Source organism: Sinohyriopsis cumingii, chromosome 3 (genome assembly GCF_028554795.1).
Source record: "Sinohyriopsis cumingii isolate HCF-2022 chromosome 3, ASM2855479v2, whole genome shotgun sequence".
NCBI classification, from domain to species: domain Eukaryota; kingdom Metazoa; phylum Mollusca; class Bivalvia; order Unionida; family Unionidae; genus Sinohyriopsis; species Sinohyriopsis cumingii.
This window is the reverse complement of record NC_142963.1, coordinates 80,494,191-80,519,099: the sequence shown is the minus strand read 5'-3', so window position 1 is coordinate 80,519,099 and position 24,909 is coordinate 80,494,191. Positions and strand designations below refer to the sequence as shown.

General features: G+C 32.7%; 1 protein-coding gene across 1 annotated transcript in view; it reads right to left on the bottom strand.

Annotated features, from left to right (window-relative positions):
- The window catches only part of LOC149803181 (cadherin-23-like), a 287,768-nt gene that overhangs the window by 5,312 nt on the left and 257,547 nt on the right, over nucleotides 1-24,909 (bottom strand). The window contains exons 67-74 of the mRNA XM_089953899.1: nucleotides 23,672-23,811; nucleotides 19,279-19,444; nucleotides 15,454-15,612; nucleotides 13,385-13,518; nucleotides 8,335-8,532; nucleotides 7,513-7,601; nucleotides 6,557-6,652; nucleotides 1,749-1,817 (exon numbers count right to left, since the gene is read on the bottom strand). Of these exons, the coding sequence (XP_089810025.1) occupies nucleotides 1,749-1,817; nucleotides 6,557-6,652; nucleotides 7,513-7,601; nucleotides 8,335-8,532; nucleotides 13,385-13,518; nucleotides 15,454-15,612; nucleotides 19,279-19,444; nucleotides 23,672-23,811 (1,051 nt within the window). The remainder of the gene's footprint in view (nucleotides 1-1,748; nucleotides 1,818-6,556; nucleotides 6,653-7,512; nucleotides 7,602-8,334; nucleotides 8,533-13,384; nucleotides 13,519-15,453; nucleotides 15,613-19,278; nucleotides 19,445-23,671; nucleotides 23,812-24,909) is intronic.

Below are 24,909 nucleotides of genomic sequence, written 5' to 3'. Positions count from 1 at the left end.
TGAGCATTTCTTCCATGGAAAGCCAAGCCATGTATATTTTCATAAAATGGGTGACAAGCTTATTATCAATGATTGACTGAGTGATTGCATTTGATAGAAAATCAGCATATGAAATATTTTATAATGCCAAGTAAAGTCTCTTGTCATGTGACACAACATAATCATGAATCCAACCTGGTCTGGGCAGGTTTCAATCCTGTATTCTTCTCATTGCATGTCTGGCACGTTAACCACTAAGTCACTACAGCTCTATGGTGATAAGTGCTTTGCAATGGGTGTCACTTACAACAATTTGCTTGACAGGGCTTTTAACAGGGAGAGTTGAAAGCAAAGTTTGGATAATTGGAATTCAGGGGCCATAACTCTTGCAAATAATGTTGTGGAATGCTGCAAATTCAACTCATTCATGAGCTCATCATCAGTACAAAGCTGCATAAGAAACCTGGTTTAAATCCAACATTCCTTCATACAGTTATGCTGTGGAAATCTTACTTAGGAAGACAGATAATCAGGGGCAATAATTCAAATGATGATCTGAAATGCTGGAAATCCAACTGCTTGAAGGTCCCATCAGTATAAAACTGTATGAAAGATTTGGCTCAAATCAACCATTCTTGGAAAAGTTGCAAAAATCAAAGCCAGGACAACAATCAAAGGGCCTACTCCTTTAAATGAGGTCTGAAAATGTAACCCAATGAAGGTCTCATCAACCAGAAACTGCATGCCAAATTTAGCTGATATAAAACAATCCTTGGCAAAGTAATGCTACAGAAACTAAAGACAGGATGATGAACAATTAGGGGGCATAACTCCTGTAAATGTCATGTAACTCCAGAATTTGAACTTGCTCAGGATTAAATCAATATGAAACTTCATGCCAAATTTATCTGAAATTCAAGAAGACATGGTAAAGCTATGCTGGAAAAAACCAAAGTCAAGAGGACAGTCAATTACAGGGCCATAACTCTGGTTACAATGTCATAAAGCTCTGGAAATGATATTCATTCAAGCTGCATGCTAAACTTTTTTGAAATTCAAGTATCTTTGGCCAAGTTAAGCTGTGAAAAAATAAAATAAGGAGACTGATAAATTATAGGGTATAACTCATAAATGTCATAAAACATTTGAAATCAAATTCTTCCAAGATCCCATCAAATTAAATCTGTAAGCCAAGTTTGGTCGAAATCTAATCATTTTTAAAAAAGTAAAGTTAAGCTGCAGAAAACAAAGTCAGGAGAAGGGGCAATCAAGGGGTCTAACTCCTGTAAATGGTCTCATAAAATGTTGAAAATTGAATTTATTTCAAGGTCTCATTAATATAAACCTGCATGACATACTTGGTTAAAATCCAATAATCTTTGGTAAAGTTCAACTGCGTAAATGAAAGTTAAGGAGGTCAGGCAATCAGGGGGCATAACTCTTTGAAATGATAACATGGCAGACTGAAACTCAAATTCTCTTGATGTCTGATCAATATATATCTGGATGTCAAATTTTGTTAAATCCAGAAATTACCAGTTAAGATGTCATGAGGAAAAAGAAACTGTTGATGGACTGATGTATGCAATTAGTAAATTACAGTCAACAATGTTAAGCAGGACTCTGATAATTACCATGGGAGAATCATGGGAGAATTATGGAACCAATATAAATATCAAGATTTGTAAACCAAGAAAATTGATGCCAAGGAAATTAAATGATTCCAAAGAATTGCCCTTCAAAAGAAAATATTTGTGTAGAGAAATTACCTCTGAAGGTCATCTCTTGACAAAATCTCTCCGTTAGTTTTATTTGTGGCATGAATAAATACATCAGATCTACAATATAACAAACAAAAAAGAATATATATCTTTCAATAAATTTTAAAGAAAACTTTCAATTAAAAAAATCATATCTTGCTTGATAATGAAATATAGGTCTTGTTTGAGAAATTATTTTCAGGTGTTCCAGCCATGATTTTCAAAATTCTCATAAATATATGCAGAAATATATAGGGGTTTATGAAAAAAGTATAGAGATGGTGGCATGCTAACATTTCTATTTGTATTCAACATTTTTTAAGTGAACACACAAATTAGCTAATATTAATAACATAACGTACTGAAAGAATAATTTAAACAAATATAATCCATTACTGCCTCAATATACAATTGCATAAAAGTCCAGTGAAACTGCAAATGACATTGACCTGTATTTCATTAAATTTTAAAAGAGAATTAAAAAATTTCACTTTTATGGGACAGACTTCTTACCTGATTTTCATTAAGCTTTTGAATTGCATACTTGTGATACTAGATATTCTTTCCCAACCTGACTGTATCTATGTACCATATATACTTACTTACATGTCCAGTCCAAATGCGAAAACCCAGATCTGTCATTGCATAATACACTGGCAGACCTGGGTCAGTGCAGTTTTTTTAGAAGTAATTAGTAAAATGAACATAGACTCTGATCTGCTGTTGCATAATGCACCAGCAGATGAAGATCTATGTTTTTTTGAAGTTGGATTAATCATTTAAGCGAGTTAATATAGTAATTACAACTGTTAAGCAAGCCAGTCTTAATGATTCCATCTAGTAATATGGCTTATCAACTCCATTTTAAAGCCTAGATAACTTTAAAACTAGATAACTTTACAGCCGAGATAACTTTAATGCCTAGATAACTTTAAAGCCTAGATAACTTTATTGCCTAGATAACTTTAAAGCCTAGATAACTTTAAAGTAAAGAGATGATATTAGATAATTAAAAACCTAAGAAGATACTCTAGTTATGAGTTACTCAGTCTCACCATCATGCATCATAGGCATTTGGATCACTTCAGGCTTTTCTGCATTGGCTTTAAATTTCTGCTGACTGAAACATGTTTTCGACAGTTTTGAAAAGATCAAAGATTATTAGACAAGAAAACCAGCTAAGACAAACATCTACAACTTTGGTGTCTCTGGTGCACTATACTCTTGTCACAAATATTGCTTATAACAAACTTTGAGGCACAATTTTACCTCAAATAGAATATTTTACAGATGTCAGCATTTAATTCTAAGCAAGTGTTCTGCACATAATTTAACTATAAGCAACGTTTTGCGAAAATGATGTAGTGTGCCAAAGACAAAGAAGTAATCATGATTAAGCTTGGCTGGTTTCCTTGTCTGAGCAGATCTTGGTTTCTTCAAACACTTTAACCATATGTTGTTATACACAGAGATATAAAGCCACTGCCATAACAAGCTGTGTCACAGAAAACATGATTTAATACTCCCAAACCCCCAATATGGTCATGTTAAAAAAATCCCATGATTTTCAGGAATCTTAACTCCAAAGTGTTTTTAGCAACAAAATGACCCCTATATTTCTTTACCACCACGATACAAGCCTGTAATCTGTAGTATGTATGAACAGTAAACAGTCCTGCTCAAAGCTCAGCTAAACTGAGCAATTAAACAGTAAGGTGGTCAGAGATAAACAATCACCTTTCATAGGTTACTTAATTGGCTCACAATAGCAGGGTGAGGTGTTGTGTCAAATTCTGCTGTGGGAGAGTCCATTTAATTAATTTATGTAGGAAATACGTAAAGTAAAACAACCCAATTTGTCTGAAGTTAAGTACATTGATCAATAAGACAGTGCTGAAGAACAGATATTGTTACACTGCATTGAATGAGACTGTTGAAGACAGCTTTAATAAAGTTTGTGATTAGTGGCAACATTTCTTTGAAGTCAAATTTTTACTCCAGATGTAAAATGCAAAACACGGTTATTTCACTTGTTGGAATAGTGTTCAAGTGTGATTCATATTTGAAGAGTGCAATTCAGGAAGCAATATGATATCAGCAAAGCCCAGCAAAAATAAATTTAAAAACTCCAAAATGGTGAAGTTTTATTTTGACAAGTACGGCAGCAAGGGGGAAAAATTAATTCTTGCACATACAGCAAAGGTCTTATTGATATTAGTCATTTCAAAGTATATGACATTTGTTGAAATAGGAGCACCACAGGATCTGATGTTTATTCAGTAAAATACAACCATTGTTTATTTATAGTAAAAATATAGTCATTTTGTGTTGACACAGATTTTCATCATATTTTATTGATTAAATGTTAGACTCGTGTGATAGCATATTCAACACGCTGAATTAAACATTTGGATTAGTTCTCTTTATTATAATTAATTATCTTAATCTTGTTAAAATACAATTAATTAACCATGCTTTTCAGGATGATTTTACCTATGACATAGACTGATTGAAAGACAATAATCAGCACACGCTCATGTTTGCACAGTTGATTTGTGTTGATAAAGCATTAACACCCAAACTGGACAGAGGCTTTTATTACTGCTGTATTACTAGTAATAACCATATTAAACTTGAAAATAGTATGTTCTCCCCTTTCTCACAATGAAAATGGCAGTTCCGAATATGATATATATTCATTTTTCTATAGAGCCAAGCACATCTTGTTCTGACCAGTATTTTGCCCCAAGAATCATGTAGGGAATTTCAGACAACTGTACCATCTGGTCTCTAGTGAGTGCTAAGGTGAACATTAATGACACTTGCATTACCCCCTTCAAAGCCACTTCAGAACTATTGAGACACTGCATTACCCCCTTCAAAGCCACTTCAGAACTATTGAGACACTGCATTACCCCCTTCAAAGCCACTTCAGAACTATTGAGACACTGCATTACCCCCTTCAAAGCCACTTCAGAACTATTGAGACACTGCATTACCCCCTTCAAAGCCACTTCAGAACTATTGAGACACTGCATTACCCCCTTCAAAGCCACTTCAGAACTATTGAGACACTGCATTACCCCCTTCAAAGCCACTTCAGAACTATTGAGACACTGCATTACCCCCTTCAAAGCCACTTCAGAACTATTGAGACACTGCATTACCCCCTTCAAAGCCACTTCAGAACTATTGAGACATTGCATTACCCCCTTCAAAGCCACTTCAGAACTATTGAGACACTGCATTATCCCCTTCAAAGCCACTTCAGAACTATTGAGACACTGCATTACCCCCTTCAAAGCCACTTCAGAACTATTGAGACATTGCATTACCCCCTTCAAAGCCACTTCAGAACTATTGAGACACTGCATTATCCCCTTCAAAGCCACTTCAGAACTATTGAGACACTGCATTACCCCCTTCAAAGCCACTTCAGAACTATTGAGACATTGCATTACCCCCTTCAAAGCCACTTCAGAACTATTGAGACACTGCATTATCCCCTTCAAAGCCACTTCAGAACTATTGAGACACTGCATTACCCCCTTCAAAGCCACTTCAGAACTATTGAGACATTGCATTACCCCCTTCAAAGCCACTTCAGAACTATTGAGACACTGCATTATCCCCTTCAAAGCCACTTCAGAACTATTGAGACACTGCATTAACCCCTTCAAAGCCACTTCTGAACTACTGAGACACTGCATTACCCCCTTCAAAGCCACTTCTGAACTATTGAGACACTGCATTGACCCCTTTAAAGCCACTTCTGAACTATTGAGACACTGCATTACCCCCTTCAAAGCCACTTCTGAACTATTGAGAGACTGCATCAAATTAAGCATATTTTTGCCATCCAAATGGATTTTGAAGATGGAAACTTGATGTATGTTTTTATTTAATGCCAGTATGGTTGTAATGATGTGTTTGCACATGTATATGTGTATGACACAGGCATTTGTCAATTCTAAGTCTACCAATTATTTCTTTCTTTGTAAGTGTAATAAATGCTTTAATAAAAAAGATAAGTTGAATTTTTTTCAGATTTGAATTTCCAATCATTTTCTGTTACAAGATGGGTTATTCTCAATTGGACAATATCACTTTTTTAGTTTCCTGCCCACTGATCCCCCTTTGGACCTCAGAACACACTTTTTGAGGCTCAGAAACCATCAACACTGTCTGGGAATATGGCAGGTGCACACTGTCATAAAGCCTGAAGTATTCCACATCCCTCAGATATAGGATGGTGAGACTGTCATTGCAAACCTTTGACAGGCATAAAATCTTGTTCAAGACATGATATTTATAAAATATTTTCAATAATAATATTTTGTAATTAAGCTAACTGCTAATGTTTGGTGTAGTGAAATAGCTAAATAGTACTGAATTTACAAAAGTTCGATCATGGTACAATACTGGTAATTAACTATTTTTGCATGTGTACAGATTTCAGTGGATTTCTCACTGGCTTTAAACAATGAATTTAAATAAACAATAAACAATAGTTCTTCTTTGCTAACAACAGACCACATCCCAAGTCTGTTAAATTTAATATAAATGAAAACATAATCTTGTTCAAAATCAGCAAATTTATACCCACAAAAATTCAGTGAATTACCACATATACTCAAATATAACTGGATAAAGCACCTGTGTTGATGCAGTTTGTTAGGATTTACATAATCTGATCTGCTGGCACATTATGCGATGATAGATCATAGTTTATGTTGCCTGCAACTGGACCGGACTTGTAGGCAAGTGTCTAAGGTACAATACAAAACAGTTGTATATAATTTTATTATTTAACTTACTTGTCTAGATCCAGCAATTCTACACCTCCATTCACCTCTTTATGGTATTCTATGCTTTCAATGAACATGCTGACACCGAGGATTTCACTCATGTTTCTGTCAAATTTAGGAAAAAAAGATGTAAAAATGAATTACTGTAGCATTTAGATCATGCAATAAGCTCAGCAGAAACCATGATAGTTTGTACAGCAAGTGTGGAGATTATTCCATTTCAGGGATTAGTAGTTTATGTGAATAAAGTTGACATATTATGGAGAGATTCTGCAGGGACTTGCACACCACTCCCAAGTGTTTTAAACTTTATTTGTTCAAATCTTTTATTTGATACAGAGTGTCAGGAGCAAAAGAATCAATTATTTTCTAGAAATGTTTGATGCAACAATATAAAGATGTCAAATTACATATGTTCACAGATCCTCTAGTGGAATCCTGTATTGTGGATAAAAATATTTAAAACTTTTATATGTAAAAGAAATTTACCTGTAATTATCAGATGAAATCTGAGTGAAATCTAATATAAAATATTTATCCATGTTATCAATTAATAATAATAATAATAATAATAAAATAATTTTAGATTTTCTGATGGTGACTTAATTACATTACTCTATCCCAGTAATATCATGGCTGGAAGTCATAAAAGCAGATTGCCTTCTACATGAGGTTAACTAATTTCAAAGTATTTTGTGCATACTATTAAAATTAAATAATGAAATGGAATCCATCACATGGACTACTTTATACTGAGGAGTATTCTAATGAGGAAGTAATGTTGCTACAAATAAAAAGTAACCTTGAGGCCCTCTATTATGTACCAATACGTAGAATAATCTGGCATGGCACAATACACAAATAACTGGATCAAATAGAGGTATAGTGCCTGATCTGATGGTAAATAAGTCACTGTTGTCCCATTTGGGCTGTACATGTGAAAATTGTGTCATTTATATTCTCACCTGACAAGGATATCTTGGGATTTGTTGAATTCTGATTTATCCATGTCAGTCACTAATATCAGCCGATCTGACTCTGGTACAACCAGGATCTAAAAATAAAACGTATCAACACGTAGCTCGCATTTGAACATGAAATTGACATACATGTCTATACAAATACACAGACCAGACATAGGTCTTTTTCCATATCCATCTATCCAACAATCTAGCAAAATTAAAATATACCACCGTAAATACTATACTAAACATTATATACAATAAAACAGATGTATCTGACTAGTTATAAACACAAAACAGACATATCTACCTATCCCAACCGTATATAATTATTTACCTAAATATTTGTCCCTTAATTTGTCTTCTGATGTAAGAATGCTATAAAATAGGTGAAAGAACATTTTACTACTTTCTAAAGCTCAAAATAATCTATCATTTGACATAGTGAAGATACTGCTAAGATTATTTGGAATTTATTTCATTTATGCAATGTCAGCATCATTTAATACTGTCAAAAATGTACTTTTCCTATCATACACTATAGGATAGCCCTGGAGGTGGGGTGGAGTGAAGTGTCTATCACTGAAATCAAGTTTTCTCAAATAAGGGCTTTCTAAAAATTTATAAAATAGGAATGCAGTTCATCACCTACTTAAGTGAGTTATTATGGTCAGATAACTGGCATCATTTCCATTGAATTCATCAGACTTCAATTTGGAAAGTCATGAAGTTGGTAATAATGCACTAGTCATCTTATTAAATTGCCAGCAAGAAAGAAAAAGATAAAAGGTAGGATAAAAAGAAATTTAGAGGAATAATAATTACGGTAATATTAGCATCTGAACTGAGTCCACGTCCATCTTGATCTGTTACATAAAGATGTAGCATGAACTTCATTTTATTGGTACTAGAAATATCTGTTAATGTAATTATCTGTCCAGTGATGGGATCAATATGGAATGTTTCTTCTTCTTTTCCAGTGATGTTGAATCTTAAATCTGTATCACCATCTATGTCTTCTGCCTGTAAAATTATATATATATATATATATATATATACACGATTTATTAACAAATAGAGATAAACAGTTTTAGTAATATTAGTATTATGTATAATACACGCTTATTAGAAGAAAAGAAAATAAATTACAAAAAAAAAAAAAAAAAAAATTACAAAGATAAATGTAATCAACATATATACTAGTATAATCTTTATAGCTGTTAAAGTGGTTATCAGAACTCAATTTATTTAATAAAAATATGATAAAAATATGGTGTGCATTACGGTTACTATCAAGTATTTTATAAATAATTAATCAAGTATTTTATAAATAATTAATCATATTATATTGATAATTAATTACAAATTCAATTTCATTTTTTAAAGAATTAGTAAACTTATTTTTATGTTATTAGATTATACTTTTACCAATTAAGATTTTCTGCAAAGTAAAATAATATGAAATATTCATATCTAATTGTAAACAGGGGACATAATTCAGAAAAAAAAAAAAAAAAAAAAAAAAAAAAATAAAAAAATAAAAATTAATAAAAAATTACTAAATGTCATATAGTGTTTTTGAATTTAGACCTTTTGGATATACCGTGTTAAGACGGTGAATCCAATAGGTTTCCTTTAGTAGACGTTCCATTTCAGAATCAGCTTTAACAATAGGTTGGAAGGAGAAATCTTGCAATGTATGGGAATTTTTGTTAAAATGTGCGGCAACATGAGATGAAAATGGTTGATCGATATAATTTTTTATATCTGATCTATGTTGGTTCATACGTTTAGATATTTGTTGACTGGTTTGTCCAACATATTGGATGCCACATTTTTTGCACGTTATCAAATAAATAACATTTGATGTTGCACAATTAATGTCACAACGCATATTAAAAGTTTCTTTCGTATTATTACTATTGAAAGAAGTATTTTCATTAATAAATGAACAGTGTGAACATCTAGGTCTATTACATTTAGTTGATGATCCTATTTTATATGATGGTTTTTCTAATTTGGAATTAGTTAGGAAATCTTTCAGATTTTTAGTCCTTTTATAAGCAAGTGTGGGTTTGCTTTCGTGTAGCGATTTAACACTTGCTTTACATGATAAGTTTAATAAATCCCAATATTTATTGATAATCTTACCTATATTAGGCAAACTTGGATTATATTCAATAACAAAAGGAATGATATCTTCATTTCTATTTTTGATTTTATATTGTAAAGATTCAAGCTGTGTAAGAGAAGATACCTTTTGGAAAGCAGTATTAATGATGTCAATAGGGTAATTTCTATTTAAAAAATGCTGACCTAGCTCTGTCAAGGATGATTTAAAAACAGCATCATCCGAAATAATTCTTCTGTATCTTTTTGCTTGACTATATGGTATCCCATTTTTACATGATTTAGGATGGCATGAAGAATATTCAACATACTGATGAATATTCGTGTTTTTAACATGAACCATGGTAGTAATTTCATTATTTTCATTTTTCATGACATCAACGTCCAAGAATGAAACTTTAGTTTTAGAGACATTGAATGTAAATTTTATTGTTGGATGTAATTTGTTTAAACTGTCTATAAAGTAATAAAGGTCTTCTAATGAATAACTCCAAATCATAAAAATATCGTCTAAAAACCTTAACCATACATCCGGTTTTAAGAGGCATTTATTTAGAAAATCATTTTCTAATTTTCCCATAAATAAAGATGCATAAGCAGGTGCCATAGGACTACCCATTGCTGTTCCCATTTTTTGGAGATAGTTTTTATTACCAAATTGAAAAAAGTTATTTTCGAGCACAAGTTTTATCAAATCACAAATATGTTCTTTGGATAGTTTATACGTAAATTCGTTATCTTCAAGATAATATTTACACGCTTCGACACCATCATTGTGTGGTATATTCGTGTAGAGTGAAACCACATCAAGTGTAACAAGGAATGAATTTTCCGTTAGTTTCGGTAAAGATTTCAATTTGGTAATGAAATCAAAAGTATCTTTGACGTATGAAGGTAGTGATTTCATTAGTGGTTGTAAAATGTGATCAATATATTGCGATATATTATTTGTAACTGAGTTGTATGTAGAAATAATGGGTCTACCTGGATATCCTAAAGGTAGTGACTTATCAACAGCTTTATGTATTTTTGGTAAAATATAAAACTGAGGTGTGCGTATTTTATTTGGGAAGATATCTAGTTCATCATATATAGAACAGTTGTGTACAGAGATTAAATTAATACATTGGCTTATTTTTTCTTTCGTTTCTTCAGAAGAAATATAGGAAAGTTTTGTGTAATATTCTTCATCATTTAATTGTCTTTCCACTTCTTTAATATAATCCTCTTTATTCATAATTACTATGGTGCTAGACTTATCCGCTTTTTTAATAATAATGCTTTCATCTTGCGATAAGCTACGTAAAGAATTTAATTCTTCTTTAGATATGTTTGTAAAAAGTTTTCTTTTAGGACTGCTATTTAAAATTTCTTGTTTAGTTGCTTCAATATAAAAATCGAGATAAATATCACGTCCACTAGAAGGTGTAAATGTTGATTCTTTTTTATTGTAAAAGGGCTTATTTTGTAGATGGAAACTATTTTCATACTGTGAAGATGTTACATGATTGTGAGAAAAATTCTTTTAATTTTAATGATCTTGTGTATTTATATATATACAAAAAATACTATCATACAGGTTAGATAACTTTTTTAATCATACTCTGTGGAGATTTGAACCCAGGTCTGCAAGTAAATAGCACCCATTGTCTTGCCTGCACACACAAGCCCATATTCCCTCATGACTAAGCATATGAGTGCATAAAACACAGACTGAGTAACATCATTTTTTGGTGATGTGTGCTTAGTAGTGAGGGAATATGGGCTCATGTGTGCAGGCAAGGCAATGGGTGCTGTTTACCCATGGACCTTGGGTTCGAATCTCTGTAGGGTATGAATTAAAAATCCTATTACCTGTATGATAGTATTATTTGTATTCCAATATTATTCTGCCTACTATTATCAAGCATTCTTCTATAGAATCCAGGGATAGCACTTTCCGTTCTGTCTGGTGTATATTTATAAACTTTTATATATATATATATATATATATATATATATATATATATATATATATATATATATATATATATGCACAAACATACATACATACACACACATAAGGACATATAAAATAATTATTTGCAACCCACTTTAAAGGGCAATTTTACACATCACTCAGATATTTTTGTCCATGCAAATTCTTGTTTATTCTTGCCCCTTGATGAGTTGGAATGAAGTTATAGTTACCCAAGCTAAAAATATACTTCTATCTGAAATACTGTGAATTTATTTGCTGCCATTTCACTTTTTCCCAAGGGGCACTTATCCTTCATGTGGTACTCATTCTCATAAGGCGTTATTTTCTGTGGGGTATTACTTTTCATATTTTTTGGGGTACTGATATTCATAAGGTGCTATTTTTTGGTGGTGTACTAATTTTCATGAGGTGTTAAATTTTGTGGGGTATTAATTTTCATTTATTTGATGATTGCTCCAAACCATGAATTTAAAGACCAAATCCACAAATATTTGTGCACGATGAAAATAGGACCCCATTCCCTGATCAACAAATATTTGTCTTTGAAAACAATAATACCCAATTCTGCAATTCACAAATGTAAGTACCAAAACTATGAAAACTGATATGTACAAAAATAAATGAATTTGCAATGTGTTTTCATGGGCATCACTTTATGTGGTTTTGCAAAATTAATTACAATTTTGATGATGCAATACAGATACCTGTGGATTTGCCACAGATTGGGTAGTGGATCCTATTCTTTTGACAGATGGATCTTTCTATGTTTGATCCTTAAAGCCTCTGAAGGGGAAGTGGATTCTACTGTCTTGACAGATAAGTTATTGTTTGTTCCTTAAAGCCTCTGAAGGGGAAGTGGATTCTACTGTCTTGACAGATAAGTTATTGTTTGATCCTTAAAGCCTCTGAAGGGGAAGTGGATTCTACTGTCTTGACAGATAAGTTATTGTTTGATCCTTAAAGCCTCTGAAGGGAAGTGGATTCTACTGTCTTGACAGATAAGTTATTGTTTGATCCTTAAAGCCTCTGAAGGGGAAGTGGATTCTACTGTCTTGACAGATAAGTTATTGTTTGATCCTTAAAGCCTTTGAAGGGGAAGTGGATTCTACTGTCTTGACAGATATGTTATTGTTTGACCCTTAAAGCCTCTGAAGGGGAAGTGGATTCTACTGTCTTGACAGATAAGTTATTGTTTGATCCTTAAAGCCTCTGAAGGGGAAGTAGATTCTACTGTCTTGACAGATAAGTTATTGTTTGATCCTTAAAGCCTCTGAAGGGGAAGTGGATTCTACTGTCTTGACAGATAAGTTATTGTTTGATCTTTAAAGCCTCTGAAGGGGAAGGGGATTCTACTGTCTTGACAGGTAAGTTATTGTTTGATCTTTAAGTCAATGGACCTGCCTCCTTGTTTTGATAAATGGATCACTTTTTGATCTTCAGATCAGTGGACCTGTCTCTGATGGGAAAGTGGGTCTCCTATTGTCTTGACAAATTGATTCTTATTACTTTCATATTTAAATTGGTGATTTGTAAGAAAGAAAATATATCCACAAAAAAGTTGTAAGAAAGAAAATATATCCACAAAAAAGTTGTAAGAAAGAAAATATATCCACAAAAAAGTTGTAAGAAAGAAAATATATCCACAAAAAAGTGAAGTGATGGTGAATTAATAATAACCTTCATTACCATGGTAATTAATTCTCAGTCAGGAATTTTAAAAAAATATCTTTAAGGACTATTTTGCATAAATTTCAAAATACTTACATTGACTTTTCCCACAACATAATTTGCTTTTGTATTCTTGAAGACATGAAAGAAAAGAGAGTCTCTCTGGACTGTGGGAGGGTTATCATTTACATTGGTGATGATAACAAGCAATTTTATGATTCTTGCTTGACCTGAAAAATACAAGAAAATGAAGAATAAAAAGTAGCCAAAAGAAAGTTCTTTCCAGAAGACTGAATTATACATGAATCCCTCACTATAACACCATTCATGGGAGCCATAAAAATTAGGTATGTTATATTTAAGATCACACAATACTGATATTAAGACATACCTATTATGAGAAAGGCAGTCTAATAATGGGATATACTTCAACTGCACAATAAGAAAGGGGCATTTGTAACTGAAAATGGATTTGTTTTTAAGGAAAATGATCTGACCAATCTGCCACCACCACAAGACAGTTAATGTAATTCTATGGCAATCAAACTTAACAGAAGAAAAAATCTTCTAATGAAGTGAACATTTTTTTAGAAGTGTGATTTACAAAATTTCTAAATTCTAAGGACACAAAGCAATATTCTATGCCCAGAAGAGGAAGTTAGGATGTCAGAAAGATATTTCTAGCATCGATGTCAAAACATGACCAAGTTTGGGTTTGTGTGATTTGAAACAGATTTCCAAGATCGCTGGATTATATTTTGTAAAAAGGTGCAAATATTCAGTTACATGTTTGTTAGAGATGTTGGAAACTGTGATAGAAAATGTGTCATTTTATGTTGATAGTAATGTGAAGACAAGATACTAGTTAATTTGAAACTTGTCTACAAATGACATGCAAGAGATCACTCAAACTTGTCCATTATGGACAATTGTAGTTTATATAAAGGTTCAGAAAGAATGAATCATTTAATGGTAAAGCATATAGGAATGCTAGCAACTAAATCAATGTAAATCAAATGTTATCCTGTGACCATGGAAATTTGGCTGGTCACTAGAATCCTAAAAGGTCATGGGATCCTTTAAAGACACCTAAATATAAAAAACGGGTCAGATTTGTCTCGATTGATCTTGAGAGATTTTGCTTCCATACTAAGTAGGCCTCTGCCATCCAAGCACAATGCATAAACCCTCACTCCATACAGAATGAATTCCTGTGACCTAGAAAAAGTGCACACAGCCACAAAAAACTATTAAAATAGGACATGAAAATCTTCTATGACAAGGCATTTGTGAATCAAACTAGGTCCAGTTTACTCCATCTATATTGGACACATCTTAATTACTTACAAGATGAGACATTTACTTGCTTACAAACTTATTCTTTGCGGAACAGAAATTATCTTCTTGTGGACGCCAACAATTTGATCAAAGTCACCATAACCCAGTCTGATCTAGGGACCTTCACAAATATCTAAATATAGAACTAAAACTGATGTTGTTCACTAATTTGTTTTAGATAGACACCCCAACAGAATTTCACTGTGACCTTAAAGCTGGTTCAAGACCATAAAATGTAATCTGACCATGCAGTCCCCTAAGGCATGTGTGTATCAAATTTAGTCCAGTTCAGTCAACCCATACTGTAAGGATCTTGTATACAAGCTTGTCCTTCGCTTAACACAAAATATTAACATGTATCCTTGAAAATAAGGTTATTCTCACCAAAATTGAATCAAGTCTTGAAACCCACTAAAGGTATCGAAATATAAAATTGGTCTGGTTTCGTTCAATAGTTTGTTAGATATGTTATTTCCATGGTAACTATGATTGATTCATAGGCAACATAAAACCCATCTGATTTCCTTTTGGGGAATAAGGTGGGAGGTAGACATACATACATCTGAATAATCATGCAACCTGCAGGACAGATACTGGCTTATTATCATAAAACACTACCAAACAAATTTTAAGCAGTCTCAAAATGATGCACACTAAGCAAAGAGATGATGGTAAATTTTTGAAAATGTTAACAATGGCTTTTAGAACATAGGATACAAATTCAATGAAAAGTGAATTTCTAGCAACAATCAAAGGTAAATATTTTGTGCAAATATGTTAATAACACTAAATTGTAGTGTACTGATTTTATTTCAAACTCCTTATACCTATTGTGTCACGCTTTTTCCTTATGCGAACACTCTGAGAATCGACATGGCTTATTCTAATGGTTAGGACATACTGACTCTGCTCCTCTCTATCAAGTTTTCTTTCACAGTACAATATTCCACTTGCATTCTCTATCTTGAATAGTCCAGCTGTGTTGTCTATCACAGGAAAAATAAAATTTGCAAAGTAGATATAAGTGTTGGAATAGAATGCATGAAAATATAATTTTCAATATTCATGAATAATGATGAACTTCATACTTAAATCTCTGCTTTCATCAATAAGAGACATCTTTCTGTTATTTCACCTTTTATTTAACTTGAAAAGACATATATATAAATGGAAAGTAAGATCTTTCAAATTGAAGTCAAGCACAGACATACAGCGAATGTCCAGATATACATACATATCCCAAAATGATCACCATCTTGAACTTCTGTCAAAACAGGCTTAAAAAACGAGGCTAATGACAGAACAAATAAATTCTTTTTTTCTTCAATTTAAATGGACATAACAGAAACAGCTTTTAGTATAAACATATGTTTGATTGTAAGTATTATTTAATAAGTATGAAATTTATTTAGCAGTATATTTGTTTTACACTTTTGCTCCGGTTAATAAGCACAAAATACAAGATTTGCATCACTGGTAATTTGACATATTCTTGACTAGATTGTAAGAAATATGAATACCAGGTATAGGGATCATGAAGGGGAAAATAGAGATATGCTTGTTTAAAAACTGTCATCTTTGATTTTTGAGTAAATGTGAGGTAATATTTTAACAGTGAGTGGAAACATCATATTTTCACTTAGTGTTTGCCACTCATGAACATACAAAATATTTCCACTTCAGGTTTGTCACTTGTGACAAATTGTTATGCATAGTTAATTTTAATGGTTGTTGGCTTTTCTTAATGATTCTGTGTTATGTATACCTGTATTTTGTCATTGACCTTTGTCCAAAATCAAGTTAATTGTCTACCTGACTAGTGACATTTATGTTATAAACAACATAATACATTAATAATATTTATCTAAGATTATATATTAAATATTCAAATCATTATTGAAGGAGGTAAACATGTATATTTGAATCTGAGTCTCGGACATTAGTTTTCCACATAGCATTTCCTAAACTTGCTGACAACTTTTAATGTTTTAGAGAGGAAACTGACCTGCATTTGGGCTCTATTACTGTGCCATACTGTTTTTTATGTCAATGTTGTTTACTTGAAAAATCACTAATTCTTACTTTAGCATCTGAATCAGTCTTACTGTTGTATTCAGTTTTTAATTTGCTTGGATTTATTTATTTATTCAAATTATTTATCCACTGGAATAACAAAGTACTCAATAATAGTTTTGATTTAAACATTAATTTGGAATTATAGTGAATTCAGAAAATGACATTTTGAATTAACACATCATCACATTCCCAGCCATTAGTACATTCAAAGCATATAGGCACAACAATACATTTAATACTGGAACATATTTGGAACATCACTGGAATTCAATTATTACTTCATACATTTCATCTTGTGATACCATTTTTAGGACTATTTGGGATTTAATTCACAATTTTTAAAGTTTTTTTTGAAACTTCATTTTGTATTATGGGGAAATAAATTATTTGTTCCATTTTACAACACTTGTTGGTTTTCACTCTTTTCAGTCACTTAGCTTAAGACCAACACATCATAACACAATATAAAATGTTTCCACTTTCCTTTTGCCACTCATGACAATAAAAAATGTTTGCACTTCATGTTTGCCACTCATGACAATACACAAAATGTTTCCACCTCATAAGAGAAATATACCCTTATATCTATGACAAAAACTTAGATTTTCTTTTCAATATATATTTTAATGCATAAATCATGAACTTCCATTGACATTTTTTCTCCATTCTGTTCCAATATATTGATCAAAAGAATTTCTGAAATATTACAATTTAGGACGTAGACTTTTTACAAATTTAATTCCTACATATAATTCTTCAGATCATGTATTTTGACAGTTAATGCAACTTTGTTACAAAAATGAAGTGATTTCTATTTTTGGCAATAGATTTATTACACAGATTGATATGGTGAAGACTGTTGGGGGTGGGGATACAATATAAACAAAACTGAAACTTCAGAGTAAAAACATCTTTAAACTAAACAATTTAATGATTGTGACTTTACCTATAAGGGGTTTGGGTTTTTATTTTGCTTATTTCTACATTCAAATGTGCAATGCAGCAGTCTAGTTAATTAACAGACTCAGCATGCAAATTTTGATAGTCACTTAATTTTGGTTTGCAAGCAACACTTATCTATCCAAAATTTCTCCTTCCTTTTTAAACATAATTATTAATGCAATAAGACTAAAATCACTAATTAAACAATTTTAGTATTATATTTAATGAAGAAAATTCTTCCCTAAAAGCATGTACCATTTGTTGTAGAGTGTACTAGGTACTGAATGGTCACTTTTTGAATGGCAGCTCCTCAATGCATACATATATAGACAGCCTTGACACATTGAGAGATCTGTTCATCCTGATGGACAGAGATAAAGAGAGAGGTCTAAATATCACCACTTCACTATAAAAGTGGCATCAACAGTGTGGCAATAAAAGTGGTATCAACAGTGTGGCAATTAAAGTGGAATCATCACTGAGGCAATACAAGTGGTATCATCACTGTGGCAATAAAATTGGTATCAACAGTGTGGCAATCAAAGTGGTACCAACAGTGTGGCAATAAAAGTGATATCACCACTGTGGCAATAAAAGTTTATCACCACTGTGGCAATAAAACTGGTATCAACAGTGTGGCAAAAAAGTATTATTAACAGTGTGGCAATAAAAGTTGCATTACCACTGTGGCAAACAAATTGATATCAACAGTGTGGCAATCAAAGTAAAAGTATCAGTGTGACAATAAAAGTGGTATCAACAGTGTGGCAATAAATGTGGTATCAACTGTGTGGCAATAAAAGTGGTAACATCAGTGTGGCAATAAAAAGTGGTATCAACAGTGTGGCAATAAAAGTGGTATCAACAGTGTGGCAATAAATGTGGTACCAACTGTGTGGCAATAAAAGTGGTATCAACAGTGTGGCAATAAAAGTGGTATCAACAGTGTGGCAATACAAGTGGTATCAACAGTGTGACAATACAAGTGGTATCAACAGTGTGGCAATACAAGTGGTATCAACAGTGTGATAATACAAGTGGTATCAACAGTGTGGCAATACAAGTGGTATCAACAGTGTGGCAATACAAGTGGTATCAACAGTGTGACAATACAAGTGGTATCAACAGTGTGGCAATACAAGTGGTATCAACAGTGTGATAATACAAGTGGTATCAACAGTGTGGTAATAAAAGTGGTATCAACAGTGTGACAATACAAGTGGTATCAACAGAGTGGCAATACAAGTGGTATCAACAGTGTGGTAACAAAAGTGGTATCAACAGTGTGGTAATAAAAGTGGTATCAACAGTGTGACAATAAAAGTGGTATCAATAGTGTGGTAATAAAAGTGGTATCAACAGTGTGGTAATAAAAGTGGTATCAACAGTGTGACAATAAAAGTGGTATCAACAGTGTGGCAATAAAAGTTGTATTACCACTGTGGCAATAAAAGATGTATCAACAGTTTGGCAGCAAAAGTGGTATCAACAGTGTGACAATAAAAATGATACTGTCAGTGTGGAATATATACTGTCCCACACTGATGCATTCCAAATAAGTGGTCATGAAATACTAATCAATAGTGACATCAAGATGACCATTAATTGGTACAAATAATGATAAAAATTGTTACCCTTCGGATTGGGGTCAATTTGAAGCAAGTCATATAATACATTTCCCTGTTGTTCTTCTGTTGAGTTGAGGTCATATATAATCTGAGGAAATGGCCCATTGTAATTTTCTGGTACAGACACTGTGTAGTCAGTCAGAACTTTCCCACCAATTACATGGATTATTACCTAATACAAATCAAAGAAAGAAAAAGAAAATTTTAAGATATTTCTTTATTGCTAATCTACCTCTATATACTCAATTAAATGCATACAACTGCAGTCTACATAGACCCTGTTGTATAATGTGCTGACAGATCTGGGTCTATGCAGTTTTGTTAAGCATATCAGTAAAACAATGAAAACAGACACTGATCTGCCAGCCCATTATGCCAAGGCAGATTAGGGTCTATGATGTTTGCAGTTGGACTTGACTTATAAGTAAGTACAAATGGTATGGATATAATTCATAGTGAATCTTGCATCTCCATCAAGAAAAGGTTATATATATATATTCACTTATAAGTTGAGTACAACTGCAAACTGCACAGACACAGATCTGCCATCATAGCATACACTGACAATGTAGGTCTGTGCAGTCTGTTAGAGTAATCAGTAGAATAAACTGGATCTATTTTCCATGAATCTGATACAAAGCAACTATGTTCATCATTCAGATATGCATCATACAATGTATCTTCAATTTTCATCTTTTTGGACTCCCACCATATATGTACTATTACCAGGCCTTGTATGCTCTCAGACTACCACCATATCATCTACTATTATCAAGCCTTGTATGCTTTTGGACTACTACCATATATATATACTATTACCAAGTCTTGTTTGCTTTTGGACTGCTACCATTATATGTACTATTATCAAGCCTTGTATGTTTTTGGACTACTACCATATATGTACTATTATCAAGCCTTGTATGTTTTTGGAATACTACCATATATATATATATACTATTATCAAGCCTTGTATGCTTTTGGAATACTACCATATATATATATATATATACTATTATCAAGCCTTGTATGCTTTTGGATTACTACCATATATATACTATTATCAAGCCTTGTATGCTTTTGGACTACTACCATATATGTACTATTATCAAGCCTTGTATGCTTTTGGATTACTACCATATATGTACTACTATCAAGCCTTGTATGCTCTTGGACTACTACCATATATGTAATATTATCAAGTATTGTATGCTTTTGGATTACTACTATATATGTACTATTCAAGTCTTGTATGCTTTTGGAATACTACCATATATACACTGCTCCCTCGATAACTCGCGCCTGGATAACGCGCGATCCCACTTATAACGCGGTGTCCATCTTGGCTCCCGATTTTTTCCAGAGAAAATGTATTTTAAATATCTTTAAAATATGCTGAACATGAAAAAATTATGATAAAAATTGATAAATTAAACCTTGATACATTGCTCGTTTTATCATCAAAAATGGTGATTAATGCCCGTAAAAATATAATCCATATTTTGAAATTTGCAAGTTCTAAAGAAGAATTATTTTCAGAGATCTCAAAAACACTTAATTACACGTATTTGGATGCCAATTTTTTATCTGGGATGCAGAAAATCACTGAGGCAGGAGTCCTCCGTATGCATGTAATAGGTGCGTGGGAAAATTCAAAGATTTGCTGGTCCTGTTTCAGCCACCTGCTTTGTGGGAAAATGTGTTGATCAGTTAACTGTGCTGATATTTACAATGACAGAATTCAGTGACTGAAAGACTCTTTGATGTACTGTTGCCATTTTATAAGAGTACATTAAAAAAAAAAAGAACATGATGCAACAGTTAGGCATCTGTTCAAAGGCTTTGACTGGCGGCCGAGTGAGAAAATGTACTTGATATTCAGTGATTGAATTCAGAGGCAGAAAGACCCAGTTTTAAAATCCTAGCGAGACCTCTGTTTAAAGATATCATATATTATGTAAGTTTTTATGATAAATAGTTGTCCGTATACTGTAAATAAACAGTCTGGTGAAATAGCGATCAATGAAAACTTCTGAGAATGAAATAAACACCAATTAAACGTCTTCCTGTGTGAAAGTCACGTTCTAATCCTTTAATTCCATTTCAGTGTAAACATTATAATCACAACATATTATGTTCATTGAAAACATGAAAAGAGTCAATCGACCGTCACATTGAAACCCGTGAGTACTTCTGTGAGAACCTAATTACATGCCGGCTTTGTTTTGATCAACAACTTGGGGAAGTGTTTGTTGCATTTTAAAAAAATCAATTACAAGAGACCTGGGATGCTGGATTAAGGGTCTTGGAGCTGCCATTGACGTAAAGCAAAACAGTAACAGAGACAGCGACGATGATAGTGACTTCGAAGGTTTCAGTGAAACTGATGTCATTAATGCCGAGGCTGTTTGGGAGAAATTCATACAGACTCATGGTCCTGAGATGGGTGTTCCTCCTGATGATATGCATGAGTGGATTTGTGCTGACAATGATTGCCCAACAGCCAAATACATGTCAGATGAAACTATAATTAATTCTATAACGAACAAATTTGCAGCAGAAGACGATTCTAACTGGAGTAACACAAGTGTTGAAAGTGATGCAGACGCAGATGTTGCACCCCCCCTGCACAGGAAGCAATCAAATATTTTGATATTGCCATAAGGTGGCTGGAGACCCAAAATGTTGACTACGTAAAGCTCATGCAGTTGAGAAATCTGAGGGATTTTGCTTGGCGGCAGAGAAACCAAGGAGTAACACAAAATAAATTAACCGATTTTTTTCAAAAAGTGAATTGATATTTGTCAAGCGTGGCACAAACGGCAAGTATTAACTTGTTCTAATTTACATTGTTTTAAATTTGTAGACCAATTAAATATGTTAGTACTGATTAACCCTTGTTTTTTTGTTTTCCATTTAACTTCTATCGCATTCAAATCTACCTATCTATCGTTTGATCGACACTGTTTCTCAAAAAGAGTCGATCTTTTGTATATAAAAAAACGTCTAATTTGGATCAAACAATAAAACTAGAATGTATTCAATTCAACATAAAAATTAGTGACATAGTACACAATGTGTGAAGTGGTACACATGTTAAGCGAATGGAAACCACGTGGAATAATGTTTTTGATGATCGCCTCAATATACTGTAATTTATCCTGAAATTAATGTTGCTCTATGAGGAAATAATAAAGTACCCCATTATGAAGAGATATTTATTCACAGTTAATCTCAGAACGATTATAAAGTGAGTATTCAACAGTATAATCTGCCTACCCCCCCCCTTATTTTTCCTTTATGTCGTCAATCACTTTATCGGTTTTGGGCTTATTTTATAGGTCCCTCAATAACTCGCGCCTCACTTATAGTACGGTAGATGTTTCTGGACCCCGATGTGCACGAGTTATCGAGGGAGTGGTGTATACTATTCAAGCCTTGTATGCTCTTGGACTACTACTATATATGTACTATATTCAAGCCTTGTATGCTTTTGGACTACTACCATATATGTACTATTATCAAGCCTTGTTTGCTATCAGACTAGCATCATATCATCTATTATTTTCAGGACTCTTTCACTTTCAGACTATCACCATATATGTATTATTTTCAGGCCTTGTATGTTTTTGGACAACCACCATGTTATGTACTATTTTCAGGCCTAGCAATATACAATGTTAACAAAAATATATACCCCACCCTACCTTTGGAATCTTTTAAAAATAAACTTATGACTATGGCATTAGCTTAAGATATTAACTCTTATGATAGTCTTATACTGTGCAAAATGGTCATAAGAATGTGCTATACAATTTATTTTGTCTACAAGTAGCAACTGAGTACCAATTTTGTATTAAAGTTACAGTAAGAGACTGACACATAGCTCTAACTCTATCTGGACCATGTGGATGGTCAGAATATTTAAAATTACATGCAATTCATCAAATACATAGAAGTTATTTGTTTTCAATTTCATCCTGATATTAAGTTATTTTGTGCTGAATGCAAGATGCTAAAAATTATAATACTATAAACCAGTAATTGTATAGCGCTTTAAAAAGACATCCAGTATGTTGTGTTTCTTGTCATGTGCTGTCTCAAGTGAGATGTATATACTGTAACAGACACAAGTGTGTTGCATCCAAGACTTTATTTCTTAGAGTGACTCATATAAGCAATCCACAGGACATGTGTATATAAGTTGGAGAAAGATGTACACATGATGTAGCTTGTATAGTGCATTTCAATAATACAACAAGTATACCCCAAGTCATAAAATAACAGACACATGCAATACAGTAATCCTGAATTATCCTATCTCTAATCTATTGCTTTTCCTATAAGGCTTTTTTATGTTTGCTATTACTAATTCGCAGTTACAAATTAAAAATTTACATACCATGCATGAGTCATTAGCATTTGTTATGCTATCAGTTGCAACCACACCGAAATTGTACTGCATAATGTCTGGAGAGAGCTTATCTTTCAAAGTGATGTGGCCTGTAGTCTTATTTATGTCAAAACTGATGGAGTTTGGACCTAAATAAATTTATATACAAAAATTAAACAGCAAATAAAGAATATGAATGATATTATTAAATTATTAATATAGAAATACACTATTAATATAAGATGTAATAACACCCATTAAAATTAGCACTAAATTATAGCAATACACTATTACAAGATGTAATAACATCAATTAAAAATAGCACTAAATTATAGCAATACACTATTATAAGATGTAATAACATCCATTAAAAATGGCACTAAATTATAACAATACACTATTACAAGATGTAATAATATCCATTAAAAATAGCACTAAATTATAGCAATACACTATTACAAGATGTAATAACATCCATTAAAAATAGCACTAAATAAATGTAAAGTGTTGGCATATTTTGTAGTTTAACAGTCATGTACTGATTTGATTTCATTTCAGTTGCATGAAGGCCATCTATGATTGAATATATCATCTGTACCCCACCATACACAGCATATTCAACCTACATACTTACATAGCTACCTGGTATCCTTATATTTATCTACAGTAATCCCTCACTGTTAAACTCCTCTGTATAACCACTTACAAAGTGGGGACAGTCATGAACCCCATACAAATGTTTTATTGTTGTGCTTGATTTTTATTATACAATTGATTTTGATTCTTGGCTGTTGAGAACCAAATTTTAAAAAAATCATACTTTTGTGTTCATACACTACTATAACACAGCTTTCTCTGAATATACCTCACTGTAAGGTGCCCTTATTTATATGACTAATTGTTTGAGTGGTGTTTAATGTCACATCAACACAAGAAAGGTTATAACATGTTGAAGCAACTGGAGTAAAGAGTACTGCCCAATGATACACCATGGTGGCTGACCTAGCCTGATCTGGGCAGGATTTGAACTTGCACCCTTCTAAGTCTGGAATGCTAACCCATGAGCCACTACAGATGAAGCCTAGAAGTTTGCTGACAACTGTCTACAACTAATTGGCCTGGAACAAGAGTTGTCAGTAATGTGCAATAAAATCCTGAGAAGTAGTTTTTTCAACTTCTCAACTCAGTTTTAGTGTCTGACATAGCTTGCTTACATCATGCATATAGTGCAAGTTAACAGTAAACAT